We start from the raw sequence: 20,433 nt of genomic DNA on the forward strand, positions 1-20,433 counted from the left end.
GCAATCAGGGTGTAGGGGGATAGTGAAGAAAGCATCTTTAAGATCTATAACTGCAAAGTGAGTAGTGGAGGGAGGGATATGAGAGAGCATGGTATAAGGATTTGGCACCACTGAATAAGTTGGGGTAACAGCACTGTTAATTACCCTAAGGTCCTGTACCAGTCAATAGGACCCATCAGGCTTGAGTACTGGGAGAATGGGAGCATTGTGGGGTGAGTGGGTAGGTTTAAGAAAACCATTGTCTAAAAGCTGCTTAATTATGGGTTTAAGTCCCCTTAAATGTTGGGGAGCTATGGGGTATTGTGAAACGCAGGGAAAAATTGAGGGATCCTTGAGATGGATTAAAACAGGTGTGGCATGTGTAGCCAGAGTGGGACTGGATGTGTCCCAAACCATGGGGTCAGAAAAGGAGGAAGAGGGGGGAATGGCTTTGCAATGCATTGTGAGGCTGTTTGGAGGATTAGGGCTGTGGGGAGAGAGAAAGTGAAGGAAAGATTAAGCTTTTGAAGAAGGTCTCTACCTAAAAGGGGTGTGGGACATGTTGGGATTACTAGGAAGCTATGGGTAAAGAAAAGAGTCTGTAATCTACATGGGACAGGCCCAGTCTGCAAAGGTTGATTCATCTGGCCGTCAATGCCCACAACAGAAATCAGAGACTTACTACACGGTCCTGAAAATTCAGGAAGTACACTAACGTGCCCCCATATCCTCAAGCAGAGATATTATTTTGCCTGAGACCTCCAGTGAGACTCGGGGCTCCGACAAGGTGACCAGAGTGGGGGCTGTGAGCCCCGAGCCCCATCAATCTTCCTCAGCAAGTCCAAGCAGGTCAGTCAGCAACAAATCTGGCATTGACCAAGTCTCCTGTGAGGGTGAGGGAATAGAGGATGACCTAGTCTCTCGCTGGTGTTTAGGACAATCGCTCTTCCAATGCCCTGTAACGTTGCAGTATGGGCAGGGTCCAGGAGGAATGCCAGGGTTAGGGCAGTCTTTTGCCCAATGTCCTTGTTTGCTGCATTTGAAGCATGGTCTGGGTGGGACTCGGGCAGCCACACCTTGTTGTGGATTTTTTGTCTTGGGAGCTCCGAGTGCCACTGCTAAGAGGTCAGACTGATATTTAGCAAACTTTAATTTTTAAGCTTGTTTTCTTCTTTTTGAAGCTTATCTCTATTGTTGAAGATACGGAAGGCTAATTTAAGTAGATCCCCTTGTGGAGTTTGAGGGCCATGTTCAACCTTTTGTAATTGTACACGAATATCAGGAGCAGACTATGAAATAAAATAAGAGTTAACAACAATCATCCCTTCATGAGAGTCTGGGTTTACATTAGTATATTTAATTAAGGTTTCCCAAAGCTGATTTAGAAACACAGCCAGGTTTTCATTAGCCTCCTGGACCTGTTCTAAAAGCTTGTTATAATTAGTGTGTTTGTGAGCGATCTTATTAAGGCCCACAATCAGACACTCAATCATCTTATGTAATTTTGTTGAACCTTGTCCATTTTGATAGTTCCAGTTAGGATCTTGATCTGGCATAGCTACAGGCCCAGGGTTGTTGTCAGTAGTATTTGCCCTATGCCTGCAGTCAGCTTCTTCTCGAGCTGGTTGCCACAGCTGATTTCACTCTTGCGAACTAAGGGTGGTATTTAAAATCACATAAACGTCTTTAAAATGTAAATCATAACAATTGGTGATAAATTTAAATTGCCTGATATAATTCTGTGGGTTAACAGAGAACCTGCCTAATTTATGGGTAATCTGAGACAGATCAGAAAGAGAAAATGGCACATGTATATTAACAAGTCCTTTGGGGCTAGCTTGCTCCCGAAGTGGCAGCAGAACCTGAGGAGAAGAATGTGGAGGAGAGTGCCATTGGGCAGCTGTCCGCCCAGTAAACGCGTGTGAGTAATTATCTGAAGAGCAGCTACAGAGAGGCTACCGCTCAGCCTGGGACATGGAAACACAGGCAGATGGCAGTGCACTGTGTGCCTTGAAACGAGAGGATTGTTGTGGGCCATCACCATGTGGACCACAAGGCAGCTGTTGCTGTTCACAAGAGGAGCCACAAGGGGGCGCGCATTGATTGCAAGACTGGAACGAGCATGGTGGCACCCGGTCGCCATGGTAACCAACCGAACATGGCAGTGTCCTGTTGCCATGTGACCCCTCTGAGCATGGTGGCGCCCCTTCGCCATAGTAGCTACCCGAACATGGTGGCACCCCGCCACGTGGCAGAGAGTTGCAACCTGGCAACTGTTCCCGGCGTGAGCTGGAACAATCACGCAGCTTGCTGGAAGGACATAGTAACTGAGACCTAGTATGGTGGGCGGGCAGTGAGAATGCTGTAGGGGATAGAGAATTCTCAGGAGAACAAGAAAACGGAGACTTTGAGGAAGCGCTAACAGTGATTAGAGTTGCTGAGAGAGTTATGGGTCCCGCAAGGCAGAGAGGGAGACGATAGCATAGCAGGAGGTATCTGTGATGCATTGGGACCAGGACTGCTGAGAGAATCAGGCATAGAGGGAGGGGAGAGCGGTCCGGCGGGAGGTAACAGCAAGGAACGAGTTTGGGGGTAGGCAAGCAGGCAGCAGCCGGGAAAATACCGGAGAACAGGACAAAAAAGTTTGCGGTACGGTAGTATTAGCTAAAAGTATCTCAGCAAGAGCACAAGACTTAATGAGAGACGGGAATGTTCTCAGAACCAAAAATGCTTCTATGTACTGTAGCTCTATCACTCTGTCACTGGCTCGACAGAAATCATGCAGTGTTTGTAGAATGGAAACATCGAATGTTCCTTCCCTGGGCCAACGGTGGCCGAGGAGTGGGTACGTAGGCCAAACTTCATGGCAGTAAAAGTTAATAATTAAATTTTTATGGTACTTTTAATTTTTAAGGTATGTAAATTGGAAATTAAGCATTGTAATGGCATTTTTTGGCAGTGAGGAAGTAAATTTCCCATTGTTGATTTAGGCAAGTAAAAACCTGTGGCCCAAAGAATAAGCCATCACTGATTCTGTGGCGCCACATGGCGGGGCTAAGGTTCCAAAACTCATATATTCTTGTCGTCACTGAGAAATTTATGAGTGGAGTTTGCTCAAGGTCAGTAGCAGCTTTGCCAGTGAAAGCGCAAGGCTTTTAAGGAAAGCAAGTTATTTTTCAGTGTGGGCGGTCCAAAAATCTCTGCTTTGGGCTATACGAACCCAAAGAATGTGGGAGATTTTAGTGTGGACACAGGCTAGCGCAGAAAAAAACCCTGCTCAGGGCTGTCCTAGGGACGTGAAAATGCTAGAGATCCACACAAACTGGGGAGACCAGTCCACTGGGGCTCGGCCCAGTGCCACGAGTCTTCTGGAGCATGCTCATCTTAAATCAATCTGGTTGGTTGGTGGTGAGTGGAGGAGGCTGGAAAAGCTCAGAATCAAGCCAGGATGTTACCGGTTCGTGAATCGGCTGGGGACCCAACTGGGTGCGTGTATCCCAAGAGTCAATTGCCTGCCGATCCGAGTCACGGCACCAAATGATAGGATTATTTCCAAAAGATGAAAAATATTTCCAAAAGATGAGAAGTATAAAACAAAAGAGGCCTTTATTCTGAGAACACGGATAGAGGACTGGCACGCTGGCCACTGAAGTCTGGCGATCTCTCTCGTGGACACGTATAAGTAGCTTAAGCTTAGCGTAGTGCCCTAAGGCCATTAAAGATGCACAGGTATTTCATTGGCACACGTTTGGTGCCAGGGGCAGATTCCGAAGTATGAGGGGATATAGGATTACAGGTAAATCTCTAGGGGCAGGGGAGACAGGAGCTCCCTAATTCCAGCTGAGGCTTTTTCTGGCTACAGTGTCCAGTCTGGGTCAACAACCCTTTCAGATATGTACTGTACTATATTTCTGTTTTGTAGGTTTTTTTATTGGTGCATATTAGTAGTTCTTCTATATGATGGGTTCCAGGGTTCCAGGGTTTGCAGGTCTTTGGAGTCCTGAACAAAGAATTGGATAAGACACATTGAAAAGATTGTGGAGATGTATATTTAGTGAAGGGAGAAAATAATTCAGTCTGCAGAGTTAAAGTGGACTAGTGAACAAGTTCACAGTAATGGTGAGGGTTAGGTAAATGGCTATTTTGTGTATAAAATTCCTTAATTAGCTTTTTCCTCATTCAAGTAAGATTTAAAGACCGTTGTCATGATACAGGGGAATGAAATTCCCAACGTACTATATGTCCAATATGAGTTTGTGTTCTCTAAAGTTGAAGAATGAATTTTAGGAACAAGGGAGATAAAAAGGAGAAATATTTATATGAGAAAGAAAGCTTCTGTTTGAGCGAGAGATAGAAGGTGTTCCCAAGTGAGTTGCCAAAGATTCCGTCTTTTCTAGGGATTTTTATATAATAAAACCATGAGATGAATTGGCTCTAAGGTAGGGAAAACTGAGAACTCGCAAGGCAGATGGACATAAAGAAGGACAGAACTGTGGTCAACCAATCAGATTAATTGTTCAGGTAAAATTGACCAAATCAGGGACACATGGGGAAGTGACTTAGGTAGCAGTTGAGCATTCTTAGTGACTCTTCCTGTAGGGGGTTAGAATAATGACTCCTGGCTTCTCAAGGTGACCCATACCTAATCCCTAATGTTTATACTTGGTGTAGTTGCGTTTGTTTTGCCTCTGGTCCACAGAGAGAGGTGTATGCCTACCCTCCAAGGTCACAAGACATTTTAGTCCTTTCTGCTGGCTTCCTTGAGGGCCTAGCCCTGTCTGACTCCCTATAATATTTCTAACTAGCTCGGCTGCCTATTATAAACTCACTCAAATGGCATGGTGCCAGGCTTAAACTGTGCTATTTAAAAAAAAAAAATTGTTGAATTCACACCAGGTATAAATGAAGAATTTTAAATGGAAGTTTTCTGATTGGTCCCATGTACAGTGCTCAGGATCTACAGAGTCATCCTGGATCCTGTGTTCTGTGCCTGTACCCTGGGTCTGTATGACTCACAGATTCTGCCCGCTTGTTTGACAGGATCGTCCTAGCCATAGTCCCTATCTCAATAGTACAAAATGATGAGAGGTGTTTTTTTTCTCCTCAAAACTGAGGATACAACTTAGGGGCACTCTTATCACTGACCTACACCACCATTTTTGTCTCTTACTATTTTGAAACAAAAATCTTCCTAAATTGCCTGCGCTGGGCTCAAACTTCCAATCCTTTTGACTCAGCCTCCGAGAGTTCTAGAGTGCTACCATGCCTGGCAATAATGAGATTCATTATGGTATGTTGGTACAAGTGTGTAACTTCTTTTTTATTTCTCCTCTGCCGCCGCCTCCTCTTCTTTTTTCTATACTGGGTAGTGAACCCAAGTCCTTCACACTGAGCTACACCTCTAGCCTTTTTTTTTTATTTTTTATTTTGAGACAGGTTCTTGCTACGGTCACTAAATTACCCAGATGGGCTTGAACTTGCAATCCTTTCTGCCTCAGCTTTCTAGAATTATAACATTTAGATTACTGTCCTCCCCAATGTCCCTTCCCTTTCCTCCCCCTTTTCCTAATAACTTTATTTCTAAAAGACTATACTATTTTTATATATTTATCACATGATGGTTGTATCTATTTATTGACTACTATAGTGTAGTACTACTATAAATATTCTTATACAAGTTTTTGTATGAACATATATTTTCTTTTTTCATGAGTGTATTTTTAGGAATGGAATTGTTTCATATAGTAACTTCATGTTTAACAATTTGAAGGATTTTCATATAGTTTGTCAAAAAGGCCATCATTTTACATTCACATTGGCAAAACACATAGTTCTAATTTCTCTACATCCTCCATTTTTAATGTTTTTTAACCATCATAGCCATCCCAACAGATAGGAAGTGGTACCTCAGTGTAGTTTTCACTTTTTTTTTTTCCATTTGTTATAGTGCTAGGGATTGAACCAAGTGGTTTATACATGCTGGATAAGTACTTTACCAGGGAGCTATACCCCTAGTTTCAGAAGTAAGATTTTGATTTGCATTTTCCTAAGGACTAGTGATGTTGACTGCCCTTCTATATGCTAATTAGCCACATCATATCTTATTTGGAAAAGTATCTTCTCAAATCCCTTTGTACATTTTAATTGGGTTATGGTCTTCCCATTGAGTTGTTGATGTTGTTTTTGTATTCTTATTCAGATATATGACTTTCAAACTTTTTTTTTCATTGAATTTGTTTGTCTACACTTTCTTGACAGCATAATTTTACCAACACAAGTTTTTCGTTTTGATGAAGCCTTATTTTTTCTTTGTTTGCTTTAGGCTTTGTTGTCACATCTATATTTTTTCTTTGAAGAATAAACTAGGAATGAGAAGATAAGTGTTTTCTTTCCACACTTGGAATTATGTAAATGTAAACCTTAGGCAGATATTTAAAATCCTTAGGCACTCCATGTCCACATCTGTAAAAGGAAACTTGGTTCAGCAGAGTAAGAAATGTATAATTCGTGTGTGTGTGTGTGTGTGTGTGTGTGTGTGTGTGTGTGTGTGATTATTCTTCTGAAACTGCCTCAACTTAGCATTTCTCAAACTGGACAACTTTGCCCTTTATGTAACATTTGGTAATCTCTGGAGATATTTTTGTCATCACACTGTGTGAGTTACTTCTGGTATGTAGTAGATAGAAGCCAAGGATATTGCTGAATATCCCACAATGTCATAGGAGAGCCTCCACAAAATGAATTATCTATCCCCAAATGACAGTATGCTGAGGTTGAGAAGCTACTCTAAAATTAATAATTCTGTTGTTTCAGTTTCCCTTACCTCCTCTTTACTGAGGATTAAAGTCAAAACCTTAGAACAGTGTCTAGATGTCCCCACAAAGCCTCATGCAATTATAGGTAGGGCTTTTTCAAAAGTGTCTGGATCTAGGGTATGAGATGCTGGCATTGATCTGTGGGGGAATGCTAGGATCAAGAACAGTAGGATTAAGAGTGTGAATGCTACCAGCCCTAAGTAGCCCAGATATGTTTGTTTTGTTTTGGTTTTTGGGTACCAGAGATTGAACTTGTGACCTTGTGCTTGCCAGTGAGACACGCTACTGAGCTAAATCCCTGGCCTGTTAGCCCAGATAGATACTGTTAGGTCCCTTTTTGCTTTCCCCCCTTCTTCCTGCCATGAACTGTTCTCTGTGATGCCATGCTGCCTTGGAGCCAACCGATTATGGGCTGTAACTTCTAAAAACTGAGATAAATAAAGCTTTTGTCCTTTAATTTTGGGCATCAGGTATTCTGTGCCAGCAATGAGAAAAGTAACTAATATAGCATATACCCCGATCGCCAGCCTTTTTTGTTTTGAGTCAAGATCTGAATAAGTCATTAAGTCGTCCAGCTGTTCACCAACTCTGAACCCTCTTGCTTCAACCTCTCAGAGTGCTGGGCTTATAAAGTGTATGCCACCATGTCCAGCTTGTTTCAGTTTATTTTAAGTCATCTTTATCTTTGTCTATAGTAGCTAGATGGTTTTGTGTTCTTAGCCTATTAATTCCTGGGGGTATTAATCTAATAAGGTTAATAGGAGGAAGTACCAATAATGGTAAAATCATTCAGATGTTGTAAGTGGAAATCAGTTCTTGCAAGTCAGAAGATTTTTGGAAATGTTATCTGAGCTATTTTAACTAGTGTGTCCTTTAACATGAAGAAAAATATATCATAATATAGATTCCTATAGGCAAAGCCTAGTAGAGCATTCTTTTTATTGAGTCTCTTTCTGTAGAGTTTCTGGAACAAAATAACTTTTGGGAAATGGTTTGCACTTGCCATGAAGCATGTCTAATCAATATAATAAGAAATAAAATAAAACACTTGATGGAAGGAACTTTTATTTGATAAATCTCTGTATTGGTGACTTCTCTGAACTCCAAGGAAGTTAATACTATTTTTCTAGCTAATCACTTTATGGCAGTTTTCTCTAATACCATCTGCTGGAGTGTACTCATTCATCAGGTGTCCCACAGATAACCTTTACAAAATAAAACAAACAGTAGCTTGAAATGTATGTCAGCATTTATAAAGATCTCATGTAACAATAGCTTGAAATGTATATCAGCATTTATAAAGATCTCATGTAATAAAGATCTCAGATAATTTACTTGCAGGTCTTTTTTCTGTGATAACGCTACTGATTATTTTGTGGCTTACATCATTAGATGCATTCATTACTACTAGCACTACAACCACTATCACCATCATCATAAGACTACATTTTCTTGACTATGTTGTATTAGGCTTTGTTCTAAGCACTTATAATGTGTATTTATGTTCTAATTGTATCTGTTCTTCATGGAAATCTTATGACATAGTTTTTAAAGCTCTATTTGCAGGTAACAGATAAAATACAAAAAGTGATAAAATACTTGCTGGACCATATTAAGCATTTCTTGTGTATTAAAATTATTTAATATTTCAACAAAAATATTTTTATTGTTAAATTTGTACAATGATGCCTACAATTTTCTGGCACTCCAGGTCACAGCTATTGAAGACTGAGTTATTTCTAATTCTTGAGATGTTTTAAAAATTAATTATTTCTCTTTTAAAATATTTGTATGTACTTTGAGACTACTATGATAACGTCTCATTTCTGAATATTTATATAATTTTAAAAACTTAAATAATTGTTTAATTTTGTTTATATCTATAGGAGGCAGTGAAAGAAAATAATAAGAGAAGAGAAATGGAAGAGAAGACTAGGAGGGCAAAACTTGCAAAAGAGAAAGCTGAACAAGAGAAGTTGGAACGTCAGAAGAAAAAGAAGCAACTCATTGATATACACAAAGGTATGAAAGTATTTTTTACTTTTTGAGAGGTGCATAAAATAGAAAACAAGTTCACTTATTTATTTGTATATTATGAAGTGAGTAATATCTTTTGTAAAAAATTCACAATATCATTACATATTTGTATCAGATTTCTCTTGATGCTATTTCTTACAATTTTTTTGTCATCCTGCACTTAGCATTCAGGAGTTTTGATAAGCAATGTAAGGTGTTATAGTATTGAAATCATTTTTTTCTCATTTACTTAATCATAGTATATTATGTTCTGAATTAGAAGTAAAGGAAGAAGGAAGTGAAAAGTGAAAAACTAGTATCGAGTGATGAGGTTTACACCTTAATTTTGCTTTGTAAGGCATATATCTGTTGACAGTGCAGTAACTACAGTCTTGGGGACTTGAGCATTTTAAGTTATAATAGAAATTGTCAGCACTATTACAAGTTGACAAAATAGCACAGAATCTTGTTCAGCTATAAGTTTAAGTCTAAAATGCTAGTACATCTACTTTAGTATAAAGTATACTGTTTTCTAGGTTAGCAAGGGTGATCGTATATTATAAATAAATAGAATTTTTGGTTTGGTTTCGCTTCTGAAGAAGAGAAGCTAAAGAAGAAAGTAATTGGTTCCCAGGTACCTGCATTTTGAAAATTTTAGAAGACAAAAATTATAGTCCTTCCCACTGAAGGCTTAGAAAATTTAAAAATGAAACAAAATTTTAATAAGATACAAAATAGAATGGTTAAATATTGGACCATTTATCACTGAAAACTTTATAATATTGATCATATTAAAAAAATTGATCATATGCCAAGCGCTATTTTTATATGTTTTAAGTCAATTCTTACATCTATATGAGGTAATACTATTATTAACTCATTTTATAAATAAGAAATTGAGACAAAGAAATTAAGAACTTGCCCAAGATCACACAAATCAGTATCTACACTAAGATAAAATCCCACTAATCTGGTATAGAAACTTTACACTCATCCTTGCCACTCTCAGAAATAACAGCTGTTCCATAGCATTTACTATGTACCAAGAAGTATTTTAGGATTTTTACATTTCTAAATCATTTAGTCCTGGTAAATCCCATTACAAAAGTACTACTACCTCATTTAAAAATGAGGAAGCTAAGACACAGCGAAGTTAAGTAACTTGCCCAAGATCATAAAGCTAGTAAAAATTAGAGTCAACATTCAAATCTAGGCAGTTTATGACAAAGGTAACCATTAATTAGTGCGTTTTAAATTATAGTAAATTATTTAATCACTATCATGTATTCTGTAATATGTTGCCTAATGGCTAATCTGAACTAATATCTATCTATACCATTAAATTTATGCTTCATATTTGCAAAATATATAAAAATTTTCAGAAATTTGCTAGTTTAAGCTGGGCATGGTGGTGCTTTGCTGTAATCTCACTGGTGGGGAGGCTGAGGCAGGACGATTGCTGTGAGTTGAAGGCCATTCTGGAAATACATAGTGAGATCTTGTCTCAAAAAAACCAACTAAATAAACAAAAACCAAAAATACCACAAATCTGAAATTTACTTTAGTTTATTTCTCCAGTAGTGAATGTTTACAAACTAGAACTTACTATACTCAGGTTTGCCCAAAACATTATTTTTATAGTAGCAGTAAAAAAGAAGGATTGGAATGGGTATGACCCAAGACAGTACATGTTCTGAAGATAGTATCATGTCCTGACAAGAGGTAATAAAGGCCTGAACTGACGCAGTGACAATGAGGTTAGAAGAGGTAACTGTAAGGTTAAGAAAAACGAACAATAAGCCATGTATTCAAGTTCCCTCTGAGAGAACTCAGTATTTTTTTAAAAAACAAACAACAGTCAATGAGAAGGGCACAAATTAGTGTTACAAGTCTCTTCAGTCTGGCTAAATTTAAAACACTTTAATTCCTATTCCTGTTTTTTCATTTAATTTAATATAACTTCATACATAACAGCTTCTATAAAACTCTGCAGTATACTTATAAAAACTTGAGACTTAAAAATCAAAAAATAATAATAATTATTATAAAAATGGTTTTGGTTTTGCATGTCCCTTGTAATGATCTTACAGTCCCCATTTTACAGTTTAAAAACATCTGGTATAAACAGTAAAAAGAGCATGCAGTTAGAGATTGAATCCATCCAGTTTTGTGCCAAGAACATAATGTTTCTCCCACACTACACCAATTCCTACTCCCACTTAAATTTTTATGAACCTTTCCCTATTTCCCTAAAATACAGCCATAATAGGAAAAAAAAGAAGGAAGACATATTTTAGTTCTCTATAATATTGTATTTTCACATGATAAATATCCAAATATGTTTTTGTGCATGTGCTCAGCTGAGTGATTTCAACATGAAAGACATATTTTAATGTATTTTATTCATTGTTGTCATGGCTTTATTTACAGATCAATAAATTGGTAAACATCAATGTTAGCTTCTTGATTTGTGGCCTATGTGTTGCAAATATATATTATTTATTGTAATATTGCTCTATACTCTATGTGTATTAGTACTTTAAATATATTTCATAAAGGAATCCCTCTAAGATTAGAAATGTGTGATTTGAATGACGAAAATAAAAGGATGCCAAAAAATGAAGAAGAAGAATAGAGATGAATGTCAAGATAAAACCCTGTGTTAGTTTCTCAGTGACTTATGGAAGATATTGTTGACTAGGTGAAAATTATAATTCCAGGCATTTTCAGAACTGGAGGAAGCATAGTGGAGACGTATAATGTGTAAATCCATGAGATGTGAGAGCCTGTGGAAGATCTGAATTGAGATATAGTCAGAAAATGACTTAGAGAACTTTAAATATGTCTGATGAAAATGTCATGATCTTCCTTTCTGCTAAAACACAGATAATACAGAATTTTTGATTGCCATTGCAGGATATGTTTATAGAATTTAGGGAATTTCATGCATATGTAACTAGGGAAGCAAATATAACCAAGTATTAAATGAAAAAAGTTCCTTAGGTAAAGTAAGTCACATTGGAAATTACATATTCTTGCATTATATACATATGTGATAATATCACACTGTACTCCAGAAATATGTATAGTTATTATTCATTAATCAATTTAAAATCCTTTAAAGATATATAAATACTAATTAACCTTATTTGATCATTGCTTACAATATACCTGTATTGGATAATCACACTAAACCCTATAAATATATATAGTTAAGAAAATAAATTTAAATGTGTTAACCACAAAAAAGTTCAGGTATCCTTTCTATAGTTTTTATTTCATGTCATTTTAGCAAAATGACAAACAAGTTTTCAAAACTTTCTGTGATTGCATATAGCTATTAGGTATTACTAGTAAGATGTATTTATCTGGCATTCAAAAGTATATATACTTATCAAGGAGAATTATTTTATAATTTAATTATTCAGAAGAATAATAGAAGAAAGCAAACACAAAAGATTATTTCTCTAATCTAGTTGTGATCAAGTGAGCTCAGAATTAAGTAAAGATATAACCAAAATCACACAGCTAAATGAATTATGTCTTTCAAGTTAAATCTTAAAACCTCCCATTTCCCAAAGTTCAATTTTGAAAGAATTGGAGATCAGAAGGCAAAAGCCATGATAAGAAACTATTTTTTAATTACATGAGAGAAAATAGAATGATTATGTGTTAAAGAGACAGTCATTTTGTGAGCATGATTAAAAATTATTGTGTTTAAAAAGTAAAAAGCCATGTTAGCTATGCCACCTAGCTTTATGACCTGATTCTCTTCCTTTATCTCTTCATGCCTCAGTTTCCTCATCTGAATTAGAGGATAATGATATTTACCTACTATAGTTTTAATGAAAATTCAATACGATCATTAAAGACATTATATAGCAAGTGCCTAGAATGTAGTTGCTGCTAGTTCTGGTTAGACATTTTATGTTGATTGCAGAATTTAGAAAAAGCTCAAAAAATAATCTCTACCCTTAAGGAGTTTTCAGTTTTGTCAAAAAGATTAAATCAAGCTGAAACAGCACAGTGTAAACTGTATACTAATATAGAGATTGGTCTTTAGAACTGTTTAAAGAAAAAAAATCAACTAGTCTGCTGAAATGACATCAAATTTCCTAGAAAAGGCTAAGTATAGTCTCTGGATATATCAGATATACTTGAGCTAAAAGATGGGGAGGGAATATTTGGTTGGATAGACACAAAACTATTCATATAAAAAAGAGTTAATAATAGTGCACATGAGCTGTGAGGTGGCAGGCCTTAGGTAGGCTAGGTTTAATGGCCTAGGGGAAATAAATTGAACCAAGTTGATGAGTCTTAAATTCAAAGCCTGCTCCACAGTGTACTAGCCATAAAATCTCTGACAAGGTATTGCATATTTCTGTACCTGAATTTCCTCATCTATGAAATGGAATGATATTAATACATACTTTGTTACTGTGAGGGCTCAATGAGATAAACATGAAAATGCCAGAGGCTGGTGTTATTTATATGCTAGTGTCTTTATCAATTATATATTAATGTCTTTTGGCTATTGCCAGTTTCTAATAGTTAAATAGTCTGAATGTTTTCTATTGTCATTATTATTAGAGGAGAATTTAATTTGGAAAAAATGTCATAAAAGTAGGATAGAGTCAGACTGTAAAGAACCTTCCAAATGATACAGGGAAGTTGCAGTCTGATGAGTCTTTGGACAGCAAAGGTTGTTGGAGGAATCAGTTTCAGGGTTACTGAGGTAGGAAGCCAAAAGCACAAGAAAATAGAGGTGACTGCAAGGAAAATGTAGCTGGAAAAGAACAAGGAAAGGTGAAGGAAGAAGAGTTAACTCATACCTAAATCTCTTCAAAGGAGTTTAAACCTGTAGCAGTTTAAGAAGGTGGTAAGAGAATGAAAAATTTTGCAGAACAACAGAAAGATAAATGGTAGTGGAAGTTGCAGGCAAGAGATTAACTGAGAAACAAAAGATTTCTTCTTTTTTTTTTTTCTTAGAACAGCAGTTTTACCAGTAGACAATAATGTATTTATGCGTTTTGGCATATTAGTTTATGTCATTAATGCAATCAACATTTACTGTACCATTTCCAAATAATTATAGTTATAACATGTACAATAATGCACCATTTATTTAAATATAAAATGGAGAATGCTAATTTAAATTTAAATGCATCAAAAATTATGCTAAACCAGTAAAGGTTCTGAAATGTGTGCATACTGTATACAAACTATTCACACTACTTGATATAATCTAAAATTTCCAAACTTTGGTTATATTATTGTAGATTATAATGAATTTAGGGACCAGTAAAAGACTAATTAATTCTGTAGGTAGAAAGAATGTTAGCCAAACATTTGTAAATAAATCTCTTTTCATGCTTATGGAAGTCACTAAATTAACTATAGTAAAAAATTACAACATAAAAATGTATGTTTTGAAATTGCAAACTGCAAGTATGATTCCTTGCAAATATTATTTAATCAGGAACAATTTTGTTCCTGTTTATAAGATTGTATGGAAATCACAATTACCTACTTCCGTTCTAGTCTGATGGAAAAAAAAAAAAAAAAAGAGCTTCCTCAGTCATTGTTTGTGGAGATTAGCAAATTTTGAGGCATAGACCTGAACATTTAAATTCTCTCAGCAACAGTTGATAGCAATTTTGTTTTTCTCTATTTTCCAAGATTTAAAATAATTGCATCTTATAAGTGAATAAATTCATTTCACTTAATACATCAAAACTGTTTCCTAGTATCATATATAGACATAAAATTATTATGACCAAAATTATAGATTCAAAATCCCACAAATTATATAATTGATCCAAGAAGTATTTAAGCCCGTCTGATAATACGTACCAGCATTCTAGCATATTTTACAAATGCTAATGAAGTTAATAGATGCTAATATAAAACTAAATAAGTTTGTTATACTTGTTTAAAAGTATATGCTTGGACCTAGAAGAAAAGTAAGGTCTTAGCTATGTAGAGTATTGGACTGTACTTGGTTTATTTAAATTACCTTACTTCTTATATTAGCAAACATTTCAAGAAATCTGTGTTCATTCAAAACCAAAGGTTTTTTTTCTTTGTTTTATAGGTTTGTTTTCTCTGGAGATTTCAGATTTATTTTTTCAAATAAAACTTCTAGTCAGTTAAAGTTGGCACAGATTCAAAATTTTATTAGCGCACTAAGGTATTTAGCATGAACTGGGGACTGTAATTTTTAGTGAGATATTTTCAGGTCCATTTTAAGGCAACATCATGCCATGTTGTTATCCATTCAGTAACCAGTTGTTGAATTTGTAAGTTCAAACACTGGCTTGATACAGTGAGCTACAATGAGGAGTGTAACAGTCCTTAAATGGTTAAGTCACAATCTGCTCTGCGAATCTGTTGACTCCCAGTGCCATATCATCTGATATCTCGCTCATAATTGGTTTAACTTATGATTAAAATGAATTCAACTCACTTTTCCTTGGAACGAGACAAACTGAATTCAAATCCTACCCCTCCCCCCTACACAGTATATTCTAAAACAATTCATCTAATCTCTCTGATCTTCAACTTTCTCATATACAAGGCAGGGAAGAGCAAAGTGAGAGGATACAGGCAAACATCTTGGGTACTTGCCTAGCATATGGTTAGCATTTAGTAAGTATTTAATGTTGATATCGTTTAGTGATAATAGTTATCTGAGTGACTCTGTCCAGTGAAACTATTGATGTGTAATCATTATAATAAAACCTTGAATAGCCTAGGGGAAGAATTGTTTTGATTAATCTGATTTTATGATTATGTAAAAGGCCATTTGTGATTCAGTCTTTATCATCTTTTAATGTATAACACTCCTTACAGCCTCAAAACAGTTTTGTTTTGTTTTTGTTTTCATTTTTTTTTAAATATAATCTTGATGTATGTAGTACAAGCCAGCTCCTTACAGTATTTCTGGCTTTATATTTTACATAGGTGAAAGTGTGGGTACTTACATATAATTTTGAACATAGTACCAGCACACATTATGTGTTTACTGGTAGATGATTAGGATTTTGTTATAGTTCCTGGACATTCAGAGCATCAGTGATCAGCATACATTGGTGTCCGAGAGTATACTTAATCTATACTATTTCCAGAATACATTTTTGATTAATTGAAACTTCCAGTTATTTTTTCCTCTAGCCTATTTTAGCTACTTATCACCAGTAATGTTTTCTGACCTCCTACTAAAATAATTACATTTTTGTCATCAGTTCATTGGAAATAAGCTCTAAACACTCATTCTATTTGTCTTAGGAGTAAAACAAATCTCTACATCTCAAACTAAAAGTATTCTTTTCAAATAGGAAGACAAAAATAAATATGTTAAACAGGAAAAGTAATTTGCTTAAGTCTCATAAAGAGTTCTTACATCCTAAATACAAAAATTCACATTTTCAAAAATTCTTAAGAGCTGTTTTCAGTACATTGAGCATTTAGCAAGATTGCATCAGTTGTCTGCAGAAGATGAGTAATGCTGGTACTTATAAATTTGGCTTTTCTCTGCAGTATGTGCTAGCAGCTATGTGTGCCTTATGCAGCTGTGCTAGGCTGAAACCATGCAAATAATTGAGGAGTTGGGTGAAAACAATAAAATAGACTACATAAAAAATGACCAAAACACCTTGTAGGTGACCTAATCATTTATTAGAAACATGCCTTAGTTCTATTTTTTAATATTTTATTCTTATTATAGAAAAATCTCAAATAAATAACAGCTGTTAAATACTAACATAGCAATTTATTTGGCTTTGTTCTCAGTAAAATGCATTTAGATTCATGTCAGTAACTATGCCTAACAGATTCATAGAACCAACAAACTCCACTGAACCCAACTGAATCTCTAATAATTTTTTTTAATTGTATTTGTTCCACTTACACTGAATCCCATAGCCCCTGGGCTGCTTTAGAATAAGGACAAATCTATTGTTGCACTAAATGTGCAAAAGGATTAGTATGAATGAAAACCTTTGAGTCATTTTTATTTAATCTACAAGTATTTATTGAGTGTCCACCATGTAGTGAGCAGGTGCTATACACCTCAATCATAGTCTTAAAACTCAGCACCATTGACCTACTTACAAAATTGGTAAGTATTAGCTTTTCTTTCTCTCTTTGTGAGTGTCTTGCATAAGAAATAATGATTTTTTCTGCTTGTGATCTCACATTTATATGTGTGTATATGTGCACTTACATTAGGGATACGTTTAGTAAATAAAAATATTTTATATTTTTTGCATTATATATATTTATTTATCTTGAAAACTTTATTGTTTATTCTTTTTGAATAGTCCTCAGTTATAACTGTTACACATGGACCATCTAGAAAGTATCTTGACTAGTTAGAGGAAAAGAAAACATGTCCTAGTATAAAAAAGTAGTTATTCCTTTATTATATGATATTAGAAAAATATTAAAACCTAAACTTAGAATATCTGTCATATAAATCAACTGTAGGTTTTACATGATGTTTTATAATAGCTGAGAAGATAATATTCATTTGGGAATCAAAAAGTAATTATCCTTTTAGATGTACATTTAACTATGGATGGCATAATACTTTTATTTGTTTGAACCAGTATGGAAAGTAATTTAAATGTGCATTTTTAAAAATCCTCTCTTTGTGACAGTAGATATTTTAGAACTACTGAATTTGATTTAGCCTTAGCTATTTGGTGAGCCCTGAACATGGTTTCCTAGTAATTATTTGAAGCATCATTAAACAGGGTAGTACTTAGATACTTGTTGAGGATCAGACCAGATCCAAAAGGTTCTTTTCAGACTTGTGTGGTTCTGTGATCTAAAACAATTCCATTCTCAGTATGCTATGCTGAGTTACAATGTGCTGAAATCTATAAGTCAGAATACATTATTTTGTTCTGCTGCTTAGTCCTTTTTTCTGCAGGGAGGACTAGAATTGATTTGTCTATTAATTTTTTTAAATTTTGAGACAATCTTGCTAAGTTCACCAGGCTGGTCTTCAATTTGTGATCCTCCTGCCTCAACTTGCTAGAGTGTTGAGGTTACAAACATGCAGCACCATACCTGGTTGATTTGTCACTTATGAAATAAAATCCTTGCCTAATTTCTAAGCTAGTAATTTTATGCAGTTCTGTTCAAAGGTGAAATTTTCCAAATTCCCTGTTTATCTCACCAGTATCTTACACATCCTAGTTGAGTTGCTATCTTGCCTGATTTTCTAAAACAATATTTCTGTGAAAGGAAAATGTGTTCCCTCTAGTCCTCTTTTGTCAAAAACCTTTTGCACTTGCTTTCTTTTGCGAATTTAACCTTTTCTGAAATGCGTCATTAGGGAGAGCTTGCCTAGCCTTTGCTAGACAGGAATAGCTATAGGTGCATTTAAACAATGCAACTTGAAAGGGGGATTTTTCTCTTTTTATTTGAAAACAATTGAAAATGAAAGGTGTATGTCTCTGGACAGAGTGGTTAACCGAACCTATTTTACTAAACTTTGGTATGGTTTATGAGGCTTCCTCCCCTGTGTCTTCCCCAGTGTTTAAAAAGAAGCTTTACTTGTTGAGGCAACTGATTTTGAGCCAGAGCTCTATCCAGTGTAAACAGAATCTATTATATCGTTTAGTCTTGTTATACTATTCTTTGCATCTTTTTCTTTGCCTGGAGAGTCAATACAGCTTTGTTCTAAGGGCTCTCTGATCATATTTTGAGAGAAAATGGAGACCATGCTTTAGAAATGAACTACAGTTACATTACACTTGAATAAATTGTAACCACCCTCTATCCCTCACAGTACAGATAGCCTTTACTTTTGAGTAATCCTGTAAACTACGGTGACTAAAGCAGGTTGAAAATACCCCTTTTCAACTGAGTGACCATGACAATGGTTAGAGCCCCCAAAAGGTACTTTTAAGAGGTAGAAATAAGTTTCTAATCTGTCTTCCCTCAGCCCATCTCTCTAATACCCCAGAAGAGTCAAGTAAATTTTTTTATAAGAAAATATATTGATTTTTTTTCCTTTTAAAAGCAAGATAATTGTAACCTTAAGAAAAAATGTTCTATACCCTGAACTTTAAAGGCACAGTACTTAAAGTCTGATTGATGTTTACACAATAAATTCAAACTGGAAATCTGTATTGTAAGAAACTATCTCAGAAATTCATTCAGGCAGTAGGATGTCTTAAAAGAATGCATCATTTAAATGGAAAACAGTACCCTATGCCACGTTTTTTTTTCCTTGTTTTGTTCTGTTGAAAGGAGTAGTAAGAAGTTAGTTGCGTGTCTCATAAATGTGCTAAGGAAAAGAAACCTTTCTGTGGAAGTTGGCCATCTGTAAATTAAGTCTCTTACTTAATATTCAGAAGAAACACCAAGCTTTAGTTCACCGAATATAAGTATCGTTTTTTAGAGCTTTTTTTTTTGTTTGGTTTGTACACAGTTTTTGAAGCATGTTTCTGATTTCCATCTAATGCTTTTATATTTTTAGCCATAAAACCTCTTGGATTTTATGACTCAGTAGTGCCTTTTTATCATGCTGCTGCACCTCTCTCCCCTCCTTCAGAATTGTTGCACTGTCACACTCTTCCTGATGAATTGCTTCCTGGTGGCTGACATCGTGATTTGTGAACAATCTGACATATAAATAAGGTAGTGAGAACTGCCTCAGCAATTCAGTTTGTTTTTGAAATGAATTAAACAGTCTCTTTCTGTTTTCTTATATTTTCCTCTACTTTGTGTTTTCACAGTTATATTAGGCATTGTAGGAGGGCCTCATTTCTCTTTGATTCCACTTCTAAGAAAATTTTGTTGATTCAAAATTTTCTTGTAAATATAATGGCTCCACATGTAATAATATACCTCTTATACTGTATGTATTGTGGTTGTGCCAAAATGTGGAAGTTAGCAATTTCTAGGAGGATCTTAAGGAATACAGATGCTTCCAGCCATATGTTTTTATTTTCAATGATAGAAAAGGAGTGTTTACATTAGAAATCTGACAAAAATAATGTATTGAACTCTTGTGTTCTTAGACCTTATTTCTTCACTCTGTAGGCATTCCATATACTTAGATGTTTTGTGTATTTTTGTAGATGTGGAAATATGTGTAAGAGCTGTATAGCAAGCATGGCCTCAATATATGCCCAAGTGAATATGCATATTATTTTATAGGCTGAACTTAATTGTGGAGATGTCTTTTAGTATATAAAAGTTAGTTATATGTAGTATATGTGAAAAACTACATATAATATACACATTATTATATAAACTCCCACAAGTAAATAGCTATTTGTGTCTGTTAACAATGCAGTTTATTATTATGAATCATTTTTATTACTATTTTTAAAATTTATTTTGTGGTACTGGGACTAAATCAGGGGCCTGTGCATGCAAAACAAGAACTTTACTACTAAGCCATACCCCCAGCCCCTTACATGTCATTTTTAAAGTTCCATTGAAATACATACCTAGGTAGAAGTATCCATTTCAGGTTCTTGCATTATCTACCTTAGAACATCGCAGTATAATTATTTTCATCCAGTTGGTGTTTGTTTATACTTACCCACATTTCACTCATCGTTTCTTTTTGTACTTCAAACCATCCATATAGAATTAAGTC

General features: G+C 35.3%; 1 protein-coding gene across 7 annotated transcripts in view; it reads left to right on the forward strand.

Moving 5' to 3' along the window:
* Diaph2 (diaphanous related formin 2) overlaps window positions 1–20,433 on the forward strand; it is an 875,814-nt gene that overhangs the window by 656,260 nt on the left and 199,121 nt on the right. For all 7 annotated transcript variants that reach the window (XM_063245551.1, XM_063245550.1, XM_063245546.1 and 4 more), the window contains one exon: window positions 8,681–8,816. In XM_063245551.1, coding sequence (XP_063101621.1) covers window positions 8,681–8,816 — 136 coding nt within the window. The remainder of the gene's footprint in view (window positions 1–8,680; window positions 8,817–20,433) is intronic.

Source organism: Cavia porcellus, unplaced genomic scaffold (genome assembly GCF_034190915.1).
Source record: "Cavia porcellus strain 051 isolate PalLab524CR breed Dunkin Hartley unplaced genomic scaffold, mCavPor4.1 scaffold_3, whole genome shotgun sequence".
Lineage (NCBI taxonomy): Eukaryota > Metazoa > Chordata > Mammalia > Rodentia > Caviidae > Cavia > Cavia porcellus.